The following is a 21398-nucleotide window of genomic DNA, read 5'->3' on the forward strand; positions in this document are numbered from 1 at the left end:
AGTTGAATTAGGAGAATTACCGTTGGAACAACATAGACTTCAGTTGAGGATGAGATACTGGTCTGGTGTGTGTGGACATCAGGAAAGTCATCCGGTAAAAATACTTCTGAAGGAGTGTTGGGAGTATGAATACAAAGAAATAGCAAGCTTTGGTTGGGTAGTAGGGAAGGAGGCAAACAGCTTGGGATTGAAAGAATATTTAATAGCCCCTTCTGTTCCAATACCAGCAATTCCCCCTGGGATGTATCCTATGCCATTAATTGACTTACAAATACATAAAGAAATAAATAAACCAATAAGCATACCAACTGAGTTAGTAGTTAAACAGTATGTAAATCGAGAGTATTATTCAATACTACAGGTATTTACAGATGGGTCAAAGGAACCAAAGTCTGGTAGAACTACAGCAGCAGAATTCATTCCTACATTTAATATAAAAATTGCAAAAAGAATATCGGATCATGTGTCAGTATTTACTACTGAATTACTAGCTATCATATTAGCACTACAGTGGATTGAAGAAGTTCAACCAGCAAGAACTGTGATATGTACTGATTCAATGGCTGCTCTCACTAGTCTTATGAGGTGGAAAATCTGAATCTCGGCAAGATTTAATATTTGAAGTTTTGCAATGTTTATTTAGAGCAAGGCAGTTAGGGGTGTTGGTATTCTTCCTCTGGGTGCCAGCACATGTGGGTGTGGATGGTAATGAGGAGGTAGACAAGTTGGCAAAGAAGGCATTACATCATCCACAAATAGAAGTTAATGTACCACTAAGTAAATCAGAAATCAAGAGATTAATAGCAATTGAAATTAGTAAAAGAGGGCAAAAGATATGGAATAGTGACTCTAAAGGAAGACATCTTTATCAAATTCAGGAACGGGTTGGAAATGAGAGGACAAGATATGGGAATAGAAACAAGGTTAAGAATTGGTCACACTGCATTAAATTATAGTCTTTATAAAATAGGGAAGCATGATACAGGAAACTGTGATAATTGTGAGGATTTAGAAACAGTGCAGCATATTCTTTTAGAAAGTGCTGCATATGAAAGGGAGAGACAACAGTTAAGTCAAGAGTTACGATGGATGGGAGTTGATACAATTTCAATAAAAGTATTGTTAGGAAATGGGTCAAGACAATCAAGAATTCATGAATTAATATTTAAATATCTAAATAAAACAGGAATAATAAATAGAATTATATTTTTTTTCTTCCAAAGCCAAGTATACTCCACACTCCAGATCAGTAGGTGGCTGAAATGCACCATTTATGTTGGTCTGCCAATCCGCCATTAAACACCAGAAGAAGAAAAAGAAAAGTTTCAGCGTCGAGTCTTCTGAGGTGAGGAGAGCAGTTCACGGTATTTCTCATATTTACACAACCATCACACACACTTTATACAGTTTGATTAAGCGACAGACTCATTTCTGTATTGTTTTCATCGATCACAGCGATACTTGTGCGTCTTTTCTGGCGTCTTCCTCCTGAAATAAACATTTAGTGCAGCAGCAGCGAGCATGAGGAGAATATGTTGAGTTCATTCAGACCTGAGCGAGTTTGTGTTCGTTTGTGTGATTGTCTCGATGTTTGGAGTGAGATCTGTTACTGAATGTCAAGAGTTAAGAGGTAAAGTTTGAGATCTGTGAGGGGAATTGATCTCTTACTTTACGTTGAGCCTATAATGAGCCACGTGAGACATTAAATCAACTCTTAAATGTTAATATTAATAAATGAATAGCGCTTTACTCTTTGAACAATATTGCTTTGTGATGCTCTTTATTTTTAAACGTTTTATGATCAGTTTCAGCGCACACAAAATGTAATATTTTAACAATTTAAGTACTTCGTGATTGTCATAAAATGTAACTATTCAAATGTACATATTATGCTTCTGTAATTATTTATCTGTAGAGCAGTTTTACAGGCTTTTATCATGTATCCTGACTCAAATAATGTGTTTCTAACAGCAAACACTCAGAATAAAGTGAGATGATCTGCTGATGATCCTGAATGGCTTGTTGAATGCGTGTTGATAGTCTGAGGCTCATCAATATTAACAGATCTGCTGAAAACACTCTTTATTTCATGACAATAGTTCCTGTTTTCACCTCATTTATTAGATCTCCTGAAATTTGTCATCAGTGAAGCTCCTCCCACTGCAATTCTCCAATAAATGCTGGAAAACAAGTGAAGACGAGCATCAGAGCATCAGGAAGAGCTGAAATCTGCAAAGACTGAGTTTATTAAAGAGGACAGTGAGAACATGAGTGATCCAGAACCCTGCAGAATGAAACACACTGAAGATCCTGAAGAACAAAGAGGTTGGTGTTTATTCTTCATTCATTCATGATGCTGAAGAACATTCATGTTAGAAACATTCAAGCACTTCATCACATTTAGATTTAAACAGTTACACTATTTATTTATTGTTTATTTAACAGGGACAAATGCATAGAACATTGATTTATAAAGAATACAAAGTAGATGCCATGCATACAGGTTTATAGTCATGACTAATTTGCAAACCCTGTCCCTGGTTAGGCTTGTAAAATTAAAACAGAAATTACAGAGTATTGAATTTAAAAGATTATAACTATTAAAATACATACAAGAAATACATCCTATACATGCAATAAGATATGGGCTTAAATAGATGTAGAAATCTAGACACATTTAACAATACAACAACACAAAACTTTATGTTTGTATGCGTTGTGTTGTATCCTGTACAGTCAGTGTTCACACAATTGTTTCAGTTTCAGCCATTGCTGTAAATGTGCATTAAAAACCTTGAGCTCTGTTAATGTTTTCCACAATTTTATGCCTCTTACTGAAAATGATGTCTGACCAAATGTTGTTCTACGTTTTGCGGCTGTACAGTTTCCACTTATTGTGCCTCTAGTTCTTATTCCGCTCTTTTGTTTCACTACTAGTTGACAGAATATTTCTGGTGCAAGGTTGTTCACACACTTAAAAAGTAGGTTTAGAAATGAATAATTTACAAAATTGTCAAAACTCTAAACATTATGCTTCCTTAGAATTAGGCAATGGTGCCATCTTACAGGTTTCTGGTCCATTACTTTTAATGCCTGTTTATATAATGACCTAACGGGTGTAATTGTTGTTTGATTGGCCTGACTCCAATCAGTAATGCAATATGGTGGATGAGTAAATATCAGAGAATGCATAAACTGCCTTAATGAGTATCTATAGTCTTATTAATGGGAAGCAGTTTAAATTTGTCTTCTTGACAGTTCTGCACAGTCTCTTTACATGTCTATCAAACTTAAGATGAGAATCTAAAGCAACCCATAGAAATTGTACTTCATGTACCTCATCTATCTCCTTCTCATCAATCTTTATTCTAAAATTTTCATTGACCTTTCCTTTTTATTGAAAAGCACATAGAGACTTTCTTATTCTGTCTTTATAGATATACAGTGCAATGCATAAGTTTAGACACCCATGCTAAAATTGACTAAAAAGAGGAATAAAAAATCATATTTTGGAAATTGAACTTAATGCCTTAATTAAAAAAATTAGGAAAAATCCAACCTTTTAGGACACCAATTTTCTTTGTGAATGAATAATGTATCGTAAATAAATGTTCTTCCTTAAAATACATGGTGCATAAGTGTGTACACCCCTATGTTAAATTTCCATAGAGGCAGGCAGATTTTTATTTTTAAGTGTTTTTTTTTTTAAATAAATTTTTAGGATACTATGCATCCTGATAAAGTTCCCTTGGCCTTTGGAATTAAAATAGCCCCACATCATCACATAGCCTTCACCATACCTAGAGATTGGCATGGTTTTATTTCAGTTAGCCTAATAGCTAGTTTTATTTGATTTGAGAGATGATCTTATGGAAAGTACCCCATGACAATCTCTAGGTATGGTGAAGGCTATGTGATGATGTGGGGCTATTTTAATTCCAAAGGCCAAGGGAACTTTATCAGGATGCATAGTATCCTGGATCCATGAAGTAACTGGCCTTTAAAAATAAAAATATGCCTGCCTCTATGGGAATTTAACATAGGGGTGTACACACTTATGCACCATGTATTTTAAGGAAGAACATTTATTTATTTACGATACATTATTCATTCACAAAGAAAATTGGTGTCCTTAAAGGTTGGATTTTTCCTATTTTTTTAAATTAAGGCATTAAGTTCAGTTTCCAAAAGATGATTTTTTTATTCCTCTTTTTAGTCAACTTTAGTATGGGTGTCTAAACTTATGCATAACACTGTATGTATATTTTGGTGCCTTAGGTTTTTTATGAGTGTTGTCTATTCTGGGATACTCAGTTGTAATGCAGTATGTTAGCATAAATTTCGCTAGCATTATGCTAATACCTAGTATAATGTTACACTACTAGTGTGTTTATGTGTGGACTCACCTGACATTGTATAGTTATTAGCTAATGTGTGTTATCTGGTATATTATTTGGTTATATAAGCAGCTTAAGTTACTTGAAGGGAAAGTTGTAGTAATTAGGCTACCATTTACTAGCTTTACTTATTGCATCATACTATATACTCACAAAGACAGATAATCATCTGCTGGCTGTCAATGAATCCGTTGAAGAGCATTAGAGTATTCGATTGCATTCTTACCGATGCACCAGTGGTCACCTATTCTCAACTAGCTACAGTTACAGTCCTAGCTATCAAGTCACCATTACAGACATAAGTGGTTGTTTCACCAGTGTTTGATTAAAATGATTTAAAAATCTAAATGTTATTAAGCTGCAATTTTAATAGATATATAATATTAAACTAATTTTAAATGCATAGAAATGCTTTATTAAAGGAAAAGATACTGCTAAATGTTTTACTTTGAGCCTATGATAAGCCACGTGAGACATTAAATCAATACTAATAAATATGAATAGTGTTTTAGTCTAGGAACAATAGTGCTTTGTGGTGATCTTTATCTGATCATTTTCAGTTTCTGCGCATATAAAATGTTATTATTTTAATTGAGAAAAACACTTTTATGATCCCAGACTAAGGTTAGCCTACAATTTAATTTCTGAATTGTTTTGAAATAAAGTTTATAAAGAGTAATATAAAGTGATGTGTTTATTTCAAAGTGAATTTATTTTTTTCAGATTACATGATTTGTCAGTGTATTTTACAGTTCTTTAAAGTAGGTAATGCAGAATAGGTGTTCATATTTCACTCTCTTAGTGTTCATGTTGTAACTCTGTGTCGTCGGTGTTGCGAGAGGCAACGCTCTTGAAAGTGTCGAACTAATACTTTGAGGGTTGTTCCCATATTTACACTTTTAAAGTGTTGAAATTATGTACATTGGTGTTGATTTCCGGATTTCAAATTTACTGTGTAGTGATTAATGTAGTTATTATAAGATCAAACTATATATTTAGATTAATTTGGACATGATGCTGCTGTAATCTGTAGTGGTTGAGGAAGATGAGTGTCATTGTTTTGTGTTATTGATGTTTTATCCATGTCATAGTTTAAGAAATAAGAGTATTGTCTTTCAGTAGAGCAGTTTAACAGGCTTTTATCATGTATCCTGACTCAAATAATGTGTTTCTAACAGCAAACACTCAGAATAAAGTGAGATGATCTGCTGATGATCCTGAATGGCTTGTTGAATGAGTGTTGATAGTCTGAGGCTCATCAATATTAACTGATCTGCTGAAAACACTCTTTATTTCATGACAATAGTTCCTGTTTTCACCTCATTTATTATGCTGATGTCTTCAGATCTCCTGTGAATTTACACTTAAAGCTCATTTCATTGGTGTCATCAGACTGAGGGGATTTGCTGGCTATTATATGTACATTTATTTCTGTGTTTATGATTTTAACTGTTTTTCTTACCATTATTCATATTTGGACGAATTTAAATTAGTTATATTCTTTTATTTATTTCTAGATACCTGTATTTTAAAGGTCCCATGACATGAAATTTTCACTTTCTGAGGTTTTTTAACATTAATATGAGTTCCCCTAGCCTGTATATGGTCCCCAAGTTTCTAGAAATTTCAATCGGTGTAAATCAAGCTTTTGCTATCTTTCTCTGCCTTTGAGAAAATGGACGCTCATACGCGCTGATCTTGAATCTCCTCCTTGTGACGTTACAAGGAGGAATGTTACCTCCCTTGTCTCTGCTTTGCCCGCCCAGAGAATATTTTCCGCCCATGAGAAAATGCGATAGGAAGTAGGAACGCGCGCGCGAGATTTTAGTTTGTCCACGAGACGAGAGATATCATGGCTTTTGAGCGAGCGAAGCATAACACTTGCTCAATAATTGGATGTACAAATGAACACCGAAGGGTTAATACAGAGCTGGGCTTGCTGAACGTCTGAAACTAAAGTCTGGATCACTCTCTTTGGCTCAGCTACACACCTCGGACATGTAAGTCAACTAATGATATATAAGTGTGTTGCTTTACTGTTTATGGTTGCCTAGGCCCTAGACTGTTACACGTAGAATGTGTCACATTAGCTATGCAGCTATGCAGTTTATGTGTGTGAATACACACACTGTAACGCGAGTGTTGTACACTTCTTTGTTATTTGGATAACCGTTTTCCTGTTGGTTATACGGCGCGCGCGATATCCGCATTTCAAGATCGCAGAGCTTGATGATGTAATTGTAATAAGATAAATACAGGCGTTACAGATCTCTCATGAAAAGGCAACAGTAGGTTAGCGTTAGCTACATGATAATAACTGTAAACCATCCGAATAAAGTACCGTATCCAGACATAATATTTTAAACTAACCATTCGGAAACGTCCTGCTGGAACCGCTGAGTTGTTGCTTCTCCATCCGGATCAGATTCTGGGTCAAACTGAAATGCTTGAACGACTGCGTGTCTTCGTGCCATTGCAATATCCAACGTAAACATGCACGGACCGGTACCGTTGCGCAAGATGGTCAAGGCCACACCCACCCTCCACCTTGCGGCGCCTTTCTCCTCCTCATTATCATTTAAAGCTACAGACACCGAAACGGCCTGTCTGAAGGAAGCTCATTCTGGGACTGGCTTGTAGTGGCTATAATTCTGCACCGAGGCTGAATTTTTTAAAAGAGATTTCAGATACAGTACTAGGGACCACTAAGGCCTATATTAAAGCCTACAAAAAGTAGCATGTCATGGGACCTTTAATGAAGAAACAGAATAATGTTAGGATTAGCAATACAAATAATGAATGGATTGTTATTTCTCACAGGGTTATTCACTTGAGCTTGTGTTTCTGGTGTCCCACTTTCACATGCGTATGAATGGAAGTCAGTGCAAGGAAAAGTCTAGTGTGAACGGCCATTAATAATTCAAAACGTTTTTAGTAAAATCAATCTCAAAGTTGGTGTCAACATATGGCAACAATGGGATTTGTCCCTGGATTCAGATTCGATAATGTTTTAAAAATAATTGGAAGAAAAATGTCCCTCGTTCAAGGAAATTTTCAAGTGTCAGTATAAAAACAAACTCAGTAACTGATATATTTTTTATTTTGGGCAGATCAGTGAAGCTCCTCCCACACCAATTACATCATCAACGAAGCTCCTCCCACATCAGTCACATGGTCAGTGAAGCTCCTCCCACATCAATTATCCAATAAATGCTGTAAATTCCCATCAGCTACAAGTGAAGACGAGCATCAGGAAGAGCTGAAATCTGCAAAGACTGAGTTTATTAAAGAGGACAGTGAGAACATGAGTGATCCAGAACCCTGCAGAATGAAACACACTGAAGATCCTGAAGAACAAAGAGGTTGGTGTTTATTCTTCATTCATTCATTCATGTTAGAAACATTCAAGCACTTCATCACATTTAGATAAACAGTTCAACTATGAAATGGTACACAATGTTCTTGGTTTTTCTTCAACAAATGGTCAGTAAAGGGAGGTTTGAGAAATTTTTATATTGATTATCAACATACTATTTTAACTGATAAATAATCAATTTATAAAAAGGCAGCAAATTATCATAATATTTAAAACAGTTGTCTACTTTCTACTATTACTTTAGGGCTCACTTTCATGTCCTTTCAATTTGTATTTCTTTCAGTGTATTATTTTGATGTACTGAATTTTATTTAATACATTTTTCTCTCATGTCAGACCTGATGGAAGAGAAGGAGAGTGGAGAACTGAGTGAAGTGGAGGAGGAGAGTGAAGAACTGAGTGAAGAGGAGGAGGAGAGAGAAGAACTGAGTGAAGAGGAGGAGGAGAGTGAAGAACTGAGTGAAGTGAAGGAGGAGAGTGAAGAACTGAGTGAAGTGGAGGAGGAGAGAGAAGAACTGAGTGAAGTGAAGGAGGAGAGAGAAGAACTGAGAGAAGTGAAGGAGGAGAGAGAAGAACTGAGTGAAGTGAAGGAGGAACATGTCAAACCTGGAGAAAAACATCTGAGTCGCTCAAAGACTAAAAATATTTTTTTCAAGAAAACAAGAGCCAAGAAATCTTTCACCTGCACTCATTGTGGAAACAGTTTCACACGCAAAGATGGTCTTGATGTTCACATGAGGATCCACACCGGAGAGAAGCCGTTCTCATGTGATCAGTGTGGGAAAGATTTCAGTCGATCATCACACCTTATTGTTCACATGAGGATCCACACCGGAGAGAAGCCGTTCTCATGTGATCAGTGCGGCAAAACATTTCTCTGTGCATCAAACCTGAAGAAACACCTGACAGTTCATACGAAGGAGAAGCCGCATTCATGTTCTGTGTGTGGAAAGAGTTTTTCACAGCTGCCATATTTACATAAACATGAGAAAATTCACACTGTTGTAAAAGAGTACATGTGCTTTGAGTGTGAGAAGACTTTTACTACAGCGAGCAGTTTAAAACAGCACCAGATAATTCACACTGGAGAAAAACCTTACAAGTGTTCACACTGTGACAAGAGATTCAGTCACTCATCATCTCTGAAAAGACATGAGAGGATCCACACTAGTGTAACAACTGAGTGCGAATCAAACAAAAATGAAGCTTCCAGGTGTTTTGTTCAAACATAACTCCACACAGGACTCAACATTCCAGAACTTAAATCACCAATCCAGAGCCATAAAATCAGTCTACGCTAACCAACGAAAACCCCCAGCTAAGAACTTTATGGCCATGCGGGCTTCAAAGAGATGAGCCCAACTAAAGGAAGAACGTGTCAATGTTAGATTGGTTCCAAAGACTGATTGGTTCAGAGATGGCTAAAGCTCTGTGCTCGATCAAGATAACAGCAGAGAAGCTGCTGGACTCCACACAGACACAAAGCAGACCCCAGTCTCCTTAAGGAGACCTATGAATGACCCAGTGTTGAAATCACTTCAAACCAAAGAGACTGAGACTTTGACTCTGGGATCAAATCATTCAGAACAATTGACGATGGACTTATAATCAAACATCATGCAACTACATAATTCTGTTGTTTTTACAATATGTGGGCATGTCTAATATGCTTAGATCCCATATAATTCATGTAATTGTTGTTAACTATTAGATGCTTGAATGAAAGTCTGTCGTGCTTCCTATCGGTACGATCCTATGTTCTTAATTCAAAAGATGGCTTGAGTGAAATCTGTGTGAAATGTTCCGTATTCTTATAATAGTAATAATGTCTAAACTGTGGCCTCTTTCCTCTCTGCTAGAGCTTAGAGAGTAAGGAGAGCACAGATAAGCTTGATCTATGATAAGAGATGAAGAGAACGCCACCTCCTAAATTAAGCCAGTGTCTTAATTGGTCAGTTCTCTTAGGATGCTGGACAAACATGTGAGTTTAAAATCTTAGACCCGAACAAAGTTTGCGCGCTCTCTCGGTGAAAGAATTTTCAACAAGGTTGAAAAGTTGCGCGAAGGGAGTAGAGAACAGACAGACTTGTAACCATGTAGAAGCGCAGAGACAAAGAACCCAAATCAAGATCAGAAGAACGGGTTCAACAGCTTCATTCAAGCCATCTAACTACTCTCGTCTCAATTTCCTTTCTTTTCTTAGTTTCTTATTTTCCGTTGTGAGTCTCAGTTCTAAGTTAAGTTTTGTGACAAGATTTCGGCCCACGTTTCTTCTGCAAAGCCAGCTTCAACAAAGACTTTCATTCATTCGCCAGCACACCACGTGATTAAGTGCATAGAATCTTGGGATTTCATCATCTTACTCTTAGACTCACTCTTTCCTCACTCTCTTCCTTTCTGCAACTCGTGTGTGTGCGCGTGTGTTTGTGTTAGATATTAGTTTTAGTCTGTGTTAGATTAATCAATAAAGTCTTGTTTGTATTTTTAAAGAGAAGTGTTAGTTGTGTTATGTGCTTACAACATTAATGTCTTAAACTGCTGATCTAAGTTACCTTGTTAACTATAGTGTTTCACTATAGTTTGGATATTTATATCCGTTGAAGAATTACAGCCAGTTCAAATGAACCGCGAACAAGTCATTTGCTTGGTTGTAATAAGTGATTATTTCAAATTCCCTATAAATGAATTAATAATCCCTTTGAGCTAAATTGTCAGAATCACTCCATTAACGCTACAGGGTCATAAGATTGAATATCTTGCCTTCAACACCTGACCCAGCTGTGCTGCATGTCATGTGGTTTTCAATCAATTCAGACCAATTTCTCTCTCGTCTTTGCAGAGAATTATAAACAAGCTAAAACCCACTGGCTCCTCTCTTGACGTAATTCCTCCTCGCCTTGTTAAACATGTGAAAACCTTTTAGAATTTAATAAATAAATGTCTTGAATCAGGAACTGTACCTGATAATTTAAAACAGGATTATTTAGCTAAGCCAAAATTGTGGAATATTCTGCCGGCTAGTTGTCTCGTTTTGGGTTTGTTCATGTCATGTTTCCATGTCTGTCATATGATTCCCTGTTTGTCATGTGATCCTGCCATGTGTCTTTTCTTGGTCTGATCATTGTTCACAGGTGTCCCTTGTCTTGTCATTAGTCTGTGTATTTAAGCCCTCATGTTTGCCATGTGTCTTTGTCAAGTATTGTTTCTTACCACTTTCAAATAATGTGCATAAATGTGAATCTCTGAACATTCTTAAGTCATGCATAGATCCTGGCCATTTTGCGTTCAGATTTGGGATATGGAAGATTTTAGTCAACTGCCTTTTTTATTTGATATAATACTAATCTGGAATTAAAAATCCCAATAGTAACTGGGCTGCACATTTACATTATGGACCCCCTTTCTGTTCACATAATCCCCTTCATTGAGGCCTTGATGGTCTAGCCTATAGTCTATGGTACCAATCACATTAGTGAAGCCTGAGTGACATATACTGTAATCGGCATGGTTAGAAATTGATAGAAAAGTGTAAAAAATGAATAAATGTTTTAAGATGCTTGTCAGGTGCTGATTGGGGGGCAAGTTGCCAGTCACTGAAAATAATGTATTATGCAGTGATCAGGTCAAATATAGACTATGGAAGTATGGTATACAGTTCTGCTAATACAACTTAACTTAAAAAAATACAAGTAATACAAAATCAGGCCTTGCGAATTTGTTGTGGAGCCTCTCCGGTAGTATCACTACAAGTTGAATTAGGAGAATTACCGTTGGAACAACATAGACTTCAGTTGAGGATGAGATACTGGTCTGGTGTGTGTGGACATCAGGAAAGTCATCCGGTAAAAATACTTCTGAAGGAGTGTTGGGAGTATGAATACAAAGAAATAGCAAGCTTTGGTTGGGTAGTAGGGAAGGAGGCAAACAGCTTGGGATTGAAAGAATATTTAATAGCCCCTTCTGTTCCAATACCAGCAATTCCCCCTGGGATGTATCCTATGCCATTAATTGACTTACAAATACATAAAGAAATAAATAAACCAATAAGCATACCAACTGAGTTAGTAGTTAAACAGTATGTAAATCGAGAGTATTATTCAATACTACAGGTATTTACAGATGGGTCAAAGGAACCAAAGTCTGGTAGAACTACAGCAGCAGAATTCATTCCTACATTTAATATAAAAATTGCAAAAAGATTATCGGATCATGTGTCAGTATTTACTACTGAATTACTAGCTATCATATTAGCACTACAGTGGATTGAAGAAGTTCAACCAGCAAGAACTATATGTACTGATTCAATGGCTGCTCTCACTAGTCTTATGAGGTGGAAAATCTGAATCTCGGCAATATTTAATATTTGAAGTTTTGCAATGTTTATTTAGAGCAAGGCAGTTAGGGGTGTTGGTATTCTTCCTCTGGGTGCCAGCACATGTGGGTGTGGATGGTAATGAGGAGGTAGACAAGTTGGCAAAGAAAGCATTACATCATCCACAAATAGAAGTTAATGTACCACTAAGTAAATCAGAAATCAAGAGATTAATAGCAATTGAAATTAGTAAAAGATGGCAAAAGATATGGAATAGTGACTCTAAAGGAAGACATCTTTATCAAATTCAGGAACGGGTTGGAAATGAGAGGACAAGATATGGAAATAGGTAAAATATGTAATTATTACAAGGTTAAGAATTGGTCACACTGCATTAAATTATAGTCTTTATAGACCTTATGCACCAGAGAAACAAGGGCGCCGCCATCTTTGGAAAATTGTCTTTTAACTTCCGTTTTGCGGTCGCTCTGTATATTTATATGGCATTTCTGTCCAGGAGTAATTAGCTTTTTAAGTGGATTTACTTAATGTAAAGTTAACGAAAGTTATCATGAGGACTGTAATGTTTAAAGCAGATGACTTAACAAATGTAAATCGACCGGGAAGATTTTAAAACGAGCCGTTCATTAATAAACACGCAAAACGCTGTGAAAATACAGACCGGAAGTCAAAAGACTGTAGCTGTGTCCCAAAGTGAAGGCTGCGTCCTTCGAAGGCCGTATTTGAAGGCCGGATGGCCGTATTTGAAGGCCGATTGCGTCACCGCGGCGCGACGAAGGACGTCCCAATTCAAAGGCTGCATCCTTGGAAGGTCGCATTTGAAGGCCGATTGCGTCACCGCGGCTCGATGAAGGCTGTCCCAATTCAATTCTCCATCCTTCGAAGGCCGTATTCGAAGGCCGGTTGCGTCATCGCGCCGCGACGAAGGCTTCCCTGATTCAAAATCGACGCCAAATGCACCCTTCGTTTCCCCGTGAAAAGAAGGATACATAAATGGACACTTAGCGGCCTATCCTACCCCATAAGTCATTGCGCGCCGTTGAAGACAGCATTTATTTATTTATTTTTAAAGGCGGCCGAGACTAGAGTTCGGTGGTGGACAGCAAATTCACATTTAAATGTAAGTATTATGTTTTCATTTACTCAAATAGCTAGCGAAACCAGAGTTAAAATTTCTTATAAACTTCTTCTTAACTCCTTCGTCACCATTGCGTGGCTTCATTTATCAGGTAGTTTTAGGCAAAACTTGTGGTAATAACGTTATTAGTTTAACGACTTATTTGTAATATTTGCACTTGTGTATTATAAGAAATATCACTCACCCAATAAAGCCCAAAACAATAAGAAAAGCAGTAGATAAGGCAATGGGGTTTCACGTTTATGTGTTTTTGTAGTGCTGTCATGCAAGCTATGTGGTTTTAATGAAATTTTAGTATACAGAAATATGATTTCTTAAGTATTTTGTATGCATGTCTTGATGTGTCATATTTTGCAGTGTTAACAATGCACTTAAGATTGCTCCTCTGTTTTAAGTACCCTTTTCTGCTTTTTTAGAACAATTCAGGAAAAAATGGGTCTATATATATATATATATATATATATATATATATATATATATATATATATATATATATAAAGAAAAGTAATACACACATCTTTGCTGAAATGTTTTGTCCTGTTGTTGTTAACAAGCCATGGTTCATTTGCTCTGCCTTTAGGATTGCAAGTGTCCTGGGACAGGAGAGGGTGTGAGTGGGAAACCCACTGCTGAAGCTTGGCCATGGTTTGTCCTCATGGATGAGGTGTTGGGACAGATGCATTGCACCAACCCCCCTGTCTTCATCGCCTCAATCCCTGAGGACACACCAGGGCCGAGTTCAGTAGTGGGTACCCACGGTGAGGAGGAGCCAGGGGCAGCAGCACCAGCACCACCAGTAGCACCAGCACCAGCACCAGCACAAAGGCGGCGAGACAGGACGAGTTTTTGGACTTGATCAGAGAAGAAATGCAACTACAGAGGGAGGCAGAGGCGAGGAGTGCACAGGAAAGAAGGGAGAGGATGGACAGGCTGTTTTCTCTTCTTGAGAGAATGATTGAAATATATATATATATTCTACATATTCTTGTTGAACTTTTTTCACTTTTATTTTTTAAAAGAAAAATTATGTACATTTATTTTTATGCAACTTTAATTGTGTAAATAAAAGAGAATTAATTGTTCTGGACATTGTTTATTTTTGTAATGACTAATACTTTCTGCATGAAACAAATTCTATACCTTTTTATTTTTTCAACTAAAATTGGTAAATGTAAATTATTTGTTCTATAGGCTACATTAAAGTACTTTTTCCAACTATTTACAAAATACGTTAAACATATCAAAATCAACATAAACATTTAATTTTACAATACATAAAATAAGAAAAAAAATGATGTAGACTCTATTGAGCTGAGCTGCTGGACCGGGATGGGCTGCCCCTGGTAAGGCCTCCTGCTGGTGGGACATCATCTGGGATGGTCTCCAGAGTGTTAAAGTGCATATTTCCACTATCCACTAAGTTGTCTACCAACAGGTTTGCAGGGCTGATTCAATCGACGGCTTTCTGAAAAAAGTACTTTTAATAACTACTGCATTTATATTAGGCTACTACTGCATTACTGCGTAGGCTATGTTGCATTTTACTTCTGTATATTTTCAATATACAGTAATATCTGGTTGTTACATTATATACTTTTGTGTAGTGTAATGTAATCACATTGTGATGTGAGGGAAAAAGGTACTTCAGGTTACTTCACATTTGTAAGTGAAATTCACTTAGTGAATACTTAACGAAATATGCAGTTCCGAAAATTAAAGTAACAAAATGTAGGCTTATTGTCACAATATTAACAAATTGTTGCTAACTACAGCAGCGTCCCATATCAAAGGGCGCATCTGACGCGCTCGGACCGGTCTAGCCTACGAAGGATTGTTCTTGTCGCCAGGCAACCGTGACAGCTGCAGATATATTAAATTGGGTTTTGTATTCAAACAGGGCTAAACCGAAAATACATGATCCGGCAGCGCCGGGGCACACCATGAGTCATGACCTCCAGTAAAATATAAAACATAAAAATGACAATAGCCAATTCTGGCTCCATAGCTGTTTACTCAGTTATCAAAATGAATGATCAGGATAGCAGCTGTCCTCTCGCACCGTTGCTTGGCGCCAGGAGCGGTGATCGGGAACACCTGGTTGCACAATTAGGAAATCCTAGGAAGGCTACATGGTGCGTCCTTCGAAGGATGCAGCCTTCAACATTGGGTCACAGCTAATGAGCGCAGCGCTGAAAAGGGGCGGAGCTACATAAGGTCTATAAAATAGGGAAGCATGATACAGGAAACTGTGATAATTGTGAGGATTTAAAAACAGTGCAGCATATTATTTTAGAAAGTGCTGCATATGAAAGGGAGAGACAACAGTTAAGTCAAGAGTTACGATGGATGGGAGTTGATACAATTTCAATAAAAGTATTGTTAGGAAATGGGTCAAGACAATCAAGAATTCATGAATTAATATTTAAATATCTAAATAAAACAGGAATAATAAATAGAATTGAATTATTTATTTATTTTCTTCCAAAGCCAAGTATACTCCACACTCCAGATCAGTAGGTGGCGGAAATGCACCATTTATGTTGATCTGCCAATCCGCCATTAAACACCAGAAGAAGAAGAGTTTCAGCGCCGTTCAGTAAAATGTATAATATGGAAGTTATGGGTATTTCTACGCGTTTCATTTGGGTTCCTGCTCATGTTGGTGTGGAAGGAAATGAGAAGGTGGATATTCTGGCAAAACAAACTTTAAGAACAAAGCAAGTAGATTTTCAGGTTCCATTAAGTAAAGCAGAAGCAAAAGTACTCATAAGAACATATGCACAATCAGTATGGCAGGTATATTGGGATGATAATGAAACAGGTAGACATTTATACAATATACAAAAACAAGTTGGTGCTGGGAGGAGGGAGAGTAGGAATCGAAGAGAAGGAAGTATCATAACTCGGATGAGAATAGGTCATACTGGACTTAACAGTACACTATAAAATTGGAAAACACCCAAGTGGGGAATGCATACATTGTAGCCAACAAGAAACAGTTGAGCATGTATTAATCCATTGTAGGAAATATAATAATGAGAGATGTCACCTTATTCAAGCATTGAAGAAAGTAAAACATCATGACTTTACTTTATCAGGTCTATTAAGGGAAACAGATAGTAAGTTGTATGATGAAATCATTAAATTTGTGAAACAGAGTAATTTATATAATAGAATATAGCGTTGGAAACATGGAGTAATAGTTCCAATCGCTAAACCTGGAAAAGATCATTCCCAGCCAGTTAGTTTATTTTGTTTTGTTTTTTGTTTATTTGTTATGTTTTATTTCCAGTTTGTTTATTTGTTTTGCTTGGTTGTTATGTTTATTTTTTTTTGTATAAAAGCAAATAACTTGATCCATATTCCATTCCAGTTGGTGGCGGTAATGCACCAATAAGCTAGGTTGCCAACCGCCAATAAACACCAAAGAAGAAGAAGAAGAAGAAGAAGTTTCAGCGTCGAGTCTTCTGAGGTGAGGAGAGCAGTTCGCGGTATTTCTCACACACAACCATCACACACACTTTATACAGTTTGATTAAGCGACAGACTCATTTCTGTATTGTTTTCATCGATCACAGCGATACTTGTGCGTCTTTTCTGGCGTCTTCCTTCTGAAATAAACATTTAGTGCAGCAGCAGCGAGCATGAGGAGAATATGTTGAAGGGATAGTTCACTTTGAAATTAATTTTTGATATGTTTTAGCTTACCTCAAGGGTATCCAAGATGTAGGTGTCTTTGTTTCCACAGTAGTTTCAATTTTGATATTTTTAGGTCAAACCGTTCTTGTCTGTCAGTCATATAATGCAGGTCTATGGTCACTGGCTCAAAACACAAGCACAGAGTCCAAATTAAAACAATTCCCCATCGTCCAAATGAAACAATTCCCCATCGTAAGTACACATTGATGGCCTAAGACACGAAACGAGCGGTTTGTGTGAGAAAACGAACAGTATTTATATCGTTGTTATCTCTTGAAAACAGCAGACGTCCAAATGATCTGACGGCGCGGGCGGGTATAGATATATACATAGATGTCGCCTTGGCTACGGTTTCGTTCCAATGAACTGCTATTGATACACAAAAGCACACATACAGTGCAATACATATCTTATTTACCTATTTCTCATCTTATCTGTTTTTTTATTTTATTTAATTATTTTTATTCCCGGTGGGGATACATTTATCCCCCCCTCAAAGTGATCAGTGCTACTACACTAGTGGCGAGACGGATCACAAAACTTATCACGGATCCGTGGTTTGATTAAGTCAATTTTATTTTAAAATGCGCTACTTATATAGCTGCCGCAGCCTCTCTGTACCACTCTGCAGACTTGCTCAATGCCCCGCCCACGGCGCTATCTGATTGGTTACACCTCACGAGTAATAGCCTATCAACTCTTGCGAGACGGTTGCAGGTCCGCTGGGCAGTGTGTCGTGTTTCGAAAGGAAGGCATCTTATTCAGCATATTACTGAAGAAGCGGGAATAAACATCACAATCTGATTATCTGTTTCTATGATGACAAGCAGATAGTGTCCCAGTCATGAGTCACATCACTGAGAATGGCCGAAGTTACACACGGTGTTTCACTCAATTGAGGCTAAAGCAAAGGTTTTTTGATTACTCACTCACTCTTGAGCGTCTGGCGCAAGTGATTTAAATTTCAATGTAAAGACGCGTTTATGCGCGTCTAGAGGTCCTGCGGCGCAGGGAGATGTGATTTTTCCTGTGCACTTGCATATTAGTGTCAGCTGGGAAGGAAATATAGAGACCAGACCTCTTGGAACTTTAATTGAATACATAGCGTTGGTAAAGCATACTGAAATTACATCCCTACAAATTTATTGGGCCCTACTGAAAATAAATGTATCGAATTGAAGCAAAGTAGCCTAAATGTTAAGACTGTAAGACCCTTTGCTTTTTTACGTAGCCTATAAAGGACTCTTATAGCCGACTTTGTGTTAATTTAATTTGTAGAGGATTTTTTTTAACTCAAACATTAACACTGAAATAAATGAAACTAAATTATTGTACATTTTTTGGCACACCACGACGAGTGGCGCTATGCATTGTTCTAAAGCCAGGTTTTATTCTGGCATGTTGAATTAGTGTTCGACAAACGCGGCGGCGCGTTCATTTGAATGAAGAGCGCTTCTCGCTTGTGTGAGCGAACACACACTGGAACGTTAGGCCATGCCGCAACGAGTGAATCGTGGCCGAGTGGTTGAACTTACGTTACGATCATTTAGATGACACGGGTTCGAATCCCGAACTAACTTGGACTACTGATATTTTTATATTAGCCTATTAATGCATTTTTTAGTCTATTGTTGATGCAGAGAGATTTGTCTAGTTCTAAAACATAGTTTTTTGCTTATAGCCTATTTACAAAATAAAATCACCATGCATTTCCATTTTACACTAAGGAACAAATATTATACAATGACTTTACTTCTGTAGTCTATAATAATTCCAATCGTAATTTCAAAAGCAGTTCTTTAAAAAAAAAAAGAAAAAAAAAAAAAAAAAAAATTATATATATGGGTGATTCTTTAATTGGAGATACATTTGAAGTCCGAAGCCATTTATTTTTAACAGCTTTACCAAAATTTTACTCCAAAAACACATTTTATTTTTTTAAAAATCTTTTTAAAGGTCCCGTTGCATGCGATTCCATGTTTCAAACTTTAGTTAGTGTGTAATGTTGCTGTTAGAGCATAAATAATATCTGTAAAATGATAAAGCTCAAAGTTCAATGCCAAGCGAGATATTTTATTTAACAGAAGTTGACTACAAAAAACTGCTCGATTGGACTACACCCCTCTACATCCTGCTTTAGTGACGTCACCAGGACCGTTTCTTGACTAACCTCCGCCCACAGGAATGCTCCCTCATCTCTACTGGCTACTTGTGCACTTCTTATAACTTAGCCTACTGTGTTTACTCAGCTCTTACGGTGATTTTCTTAAGTAAAACTGACGCTTCATCTTTTGTGTGATGTACAATAAACTTTATTAAACTCATCAGTACATGTTTGATCATCATTCAGACAGCAGACTTGTAGGCTATTAATAAATAATGGATACATAGCCTACAAGCAGATGACAAATACGTTATAATAACCGTAATTAAACTACTAAACCATACCTGTTTCATCTCTATACAGCAATCTGACTCTGTAGGCATTATTGTCCGACTCGAAATGAATGCCGTTACTGATAGTTTCTGATATTATCATCATTCCGTGAGATGAATTTTTCCTGACAGACTGAGCGCGAGCTCATGAAGCTCCGCCCCCTGTGTCGTCCAGCAGCACCTCATTTGCATTTAAAGGGGACACACTGAAACGGCTCGTTTTTCTGAGCCCCAAAAAATGTAAATTTAAACATGCTGTAAAAAATGATCTGTTGGGTATTTTGAGCTCAAACTTCACATACACACTCTGGGGACATCAGAGACTTATTTTACATCTTGTGAAAAGGGGCATAGAACGGGACCTTTAAGAGTCACAAAATGTTAGAGTGTAAAACTAGAAAATATTTTATTTTAAAAGCTATTTCATGATGCTGAAAGTCATGATATCATACTGTCCTTAGTGGGTGGTACTTTTATCAAACAAGGGTAAAATATGCATTAAACATGTTTTAAATTACAAATTTCAGGTTGGGGTTTTAATTATTTTGTTTATAAATTATTATTGGTGACAGTTTCCAAATTATGCTAAATTAATTTGTTTAAAAGTAACTTTTATTGTTGATAAATACCAATCCATAAATCCTGTGTCAATTCTGTTACTACATGTTATTGTCTCTTTAAATTATGCTGATCTGTCGCATCAGTATCCTTAGCAACGCAAGATGATGTCACTTCCCTTTTGGTATTAAACTCTGAAGAACTAGGAGGTATGTGTTTTGTTCTCTCTGAAGACATGTAATCTTACAGGCACTTGCACCAAGAGTTCTTATATAACATGTCAAAACTGTTTCAACAATCTCATAGGAAAAGCAAAGTTCAAAGATATTAACAAAAGGAGGTATTAAAAGTTTTTAAAATCATCTTTAGTATCAGGCCATGTGCTCTTAGCCTTTATGCTAGCATGTGGTGTTATTAGTAAAAAATGCTAAAAATGTCAACTCTGTTACTGTCAATTCTGTTACCAAGGTACGGTAACAGAATTGACCAATGTCCATGCCTTGGTTTTCACCCTGCCTTGGTTCCAATCACACAATGATGCAAACACACACAAAAATGCATAATGTGTGTTTATAGCCACACACACACACACACACACACACACACACACACACACACACACACGCACACACACACACACAGAGACACACTGATCAATTGGGTTATTCTACCATGATCAGAGGATTTCAACACACACAGAGACACACACATGCACCATCCACCCAAGCATGTGTGGTTATTTGTCATGCTATCGTACAATAATATAATAATAATAATGTAATACAATGTAATATAATGTAAAAATGTGTGCCTCAGACATGCCACTCTCTGCTGCGGAGAAACAGAGTAGATATCGAGCGAGACGTGATGCTACCCAGAGAGAAGAGAGGAGAACTTAAAAAAGGATAGGGAAAGATGGAGGCACAAGAAAGAAATGGGAAGAGTCAGATTGGTTGCAGACTTAACACCAAGAGAGAGGAGGAGACAGCAGAAATACTGGAGGAATGCCCAGGCTGCCAGTCGAGCCAGGCGAGAGCAGTGTAGAGACCTTACCACTTCAGAGAATTCTGATCAGTCACAGTCATCCCAGAGTCCACATCAGAAAAATAAATGGAGGTTGGTGGTTGATGTGCAATGAAAGTTGATGGAGTATGTTTTGTATTTGGAATGCACAGAGTTTAGTATATTGGAGAATTTAAATTTACTTTTGATCAGAGAACATTATTCTTATGTAATTTGCTGATACACAATCAACTATTTGAGAAATTATTTTAATAAGGCTTTTCATATAATTTCAGGCAGAGGTCAGGACAAAGGAGAGCAAAGCGCAGGACCTCAAAAGTGTACAGAGAGATAAAGAAGTTACAACAGGCACTGACAACACAGAAGAGAAAGACTGACATGTACCGCAAACGTTGTGAGAGACTGAAAGTAGATAGGCATTATCCTAAAAGTATAACC

At 37.1% G+C, this 21398-nt stretch overlaps 1 protein-coding gene across 3 annotated transcripts; it reads left to right on the forward strand.

Annotated features, from left to right (window-relative positions):
• Positions 1 to 1301: 1301 nt before the first annotated feature.
• Positions 1302 to 11332, forward strand: LOC307163537 (uncharacterized protein). Of its 3 annotated transcripts, none has more exons than XM_079879622.1 (4): positions 1302 to 1364; positions 2125 to 2325; positions 7508 to 7759; positions 8110 to 11332. In XM_079879622.1, exons 3-4 carry the CDS (start codon positions 7702 to 7704, stop codon positions 9003 to 9005), a joined length of 954 nt encoding a protein of 317 aa, XP_079735748.1. In that variant the 5' UTR covers positions 1302 to 1364; positions 2125 to 2325; positions 7508 to 7701; the 3' UTR covers positions 9006 to 11332. The 3 variants fall into 3 exon arrangements, with proteins under 3 accessions (XP_079735748.1, XP_079735747.1, XP_079735749.1); XM_079879621.1 differs by having other exon boundaries at positions 1302 to 1345; XM_079879623.1 differs by having other exon boundaries at positions 1302 to 1345; positions 2147 to 2325.
• Positions 11333 to 21398: the final 10066 nt, after the last annotated feature.

This window comes from Squalius cephalus, assembly GCF_949319135.1.
Source record: "Squalius cephalus genome assembly, chromosome: 1".
Taxonomy (NCBI): Eukaryota; Metazoa; Chordata; class Actinopteri; order Cypriniformes; family Leuciscidae; genus Squalius; species Squalius cephalus.

Bases quoted from the DNA above. Each gene is read 5' to 3' on its own strand.
- LOC307163537 (XM_079879622.1), top strand. From the start codon at position 7,702: ATGAGTGATCCAGAACCCTGCAGAATGAAACACACTGAAGATCCTGAA. The intron at 7,760-8,109 runs GTTGGTGTTTAT...CTCTCATGTCAG, and splicing joins AGATCCTGAAGAACAAAGAG to ACCTGATGGAAGAGAAGGAG.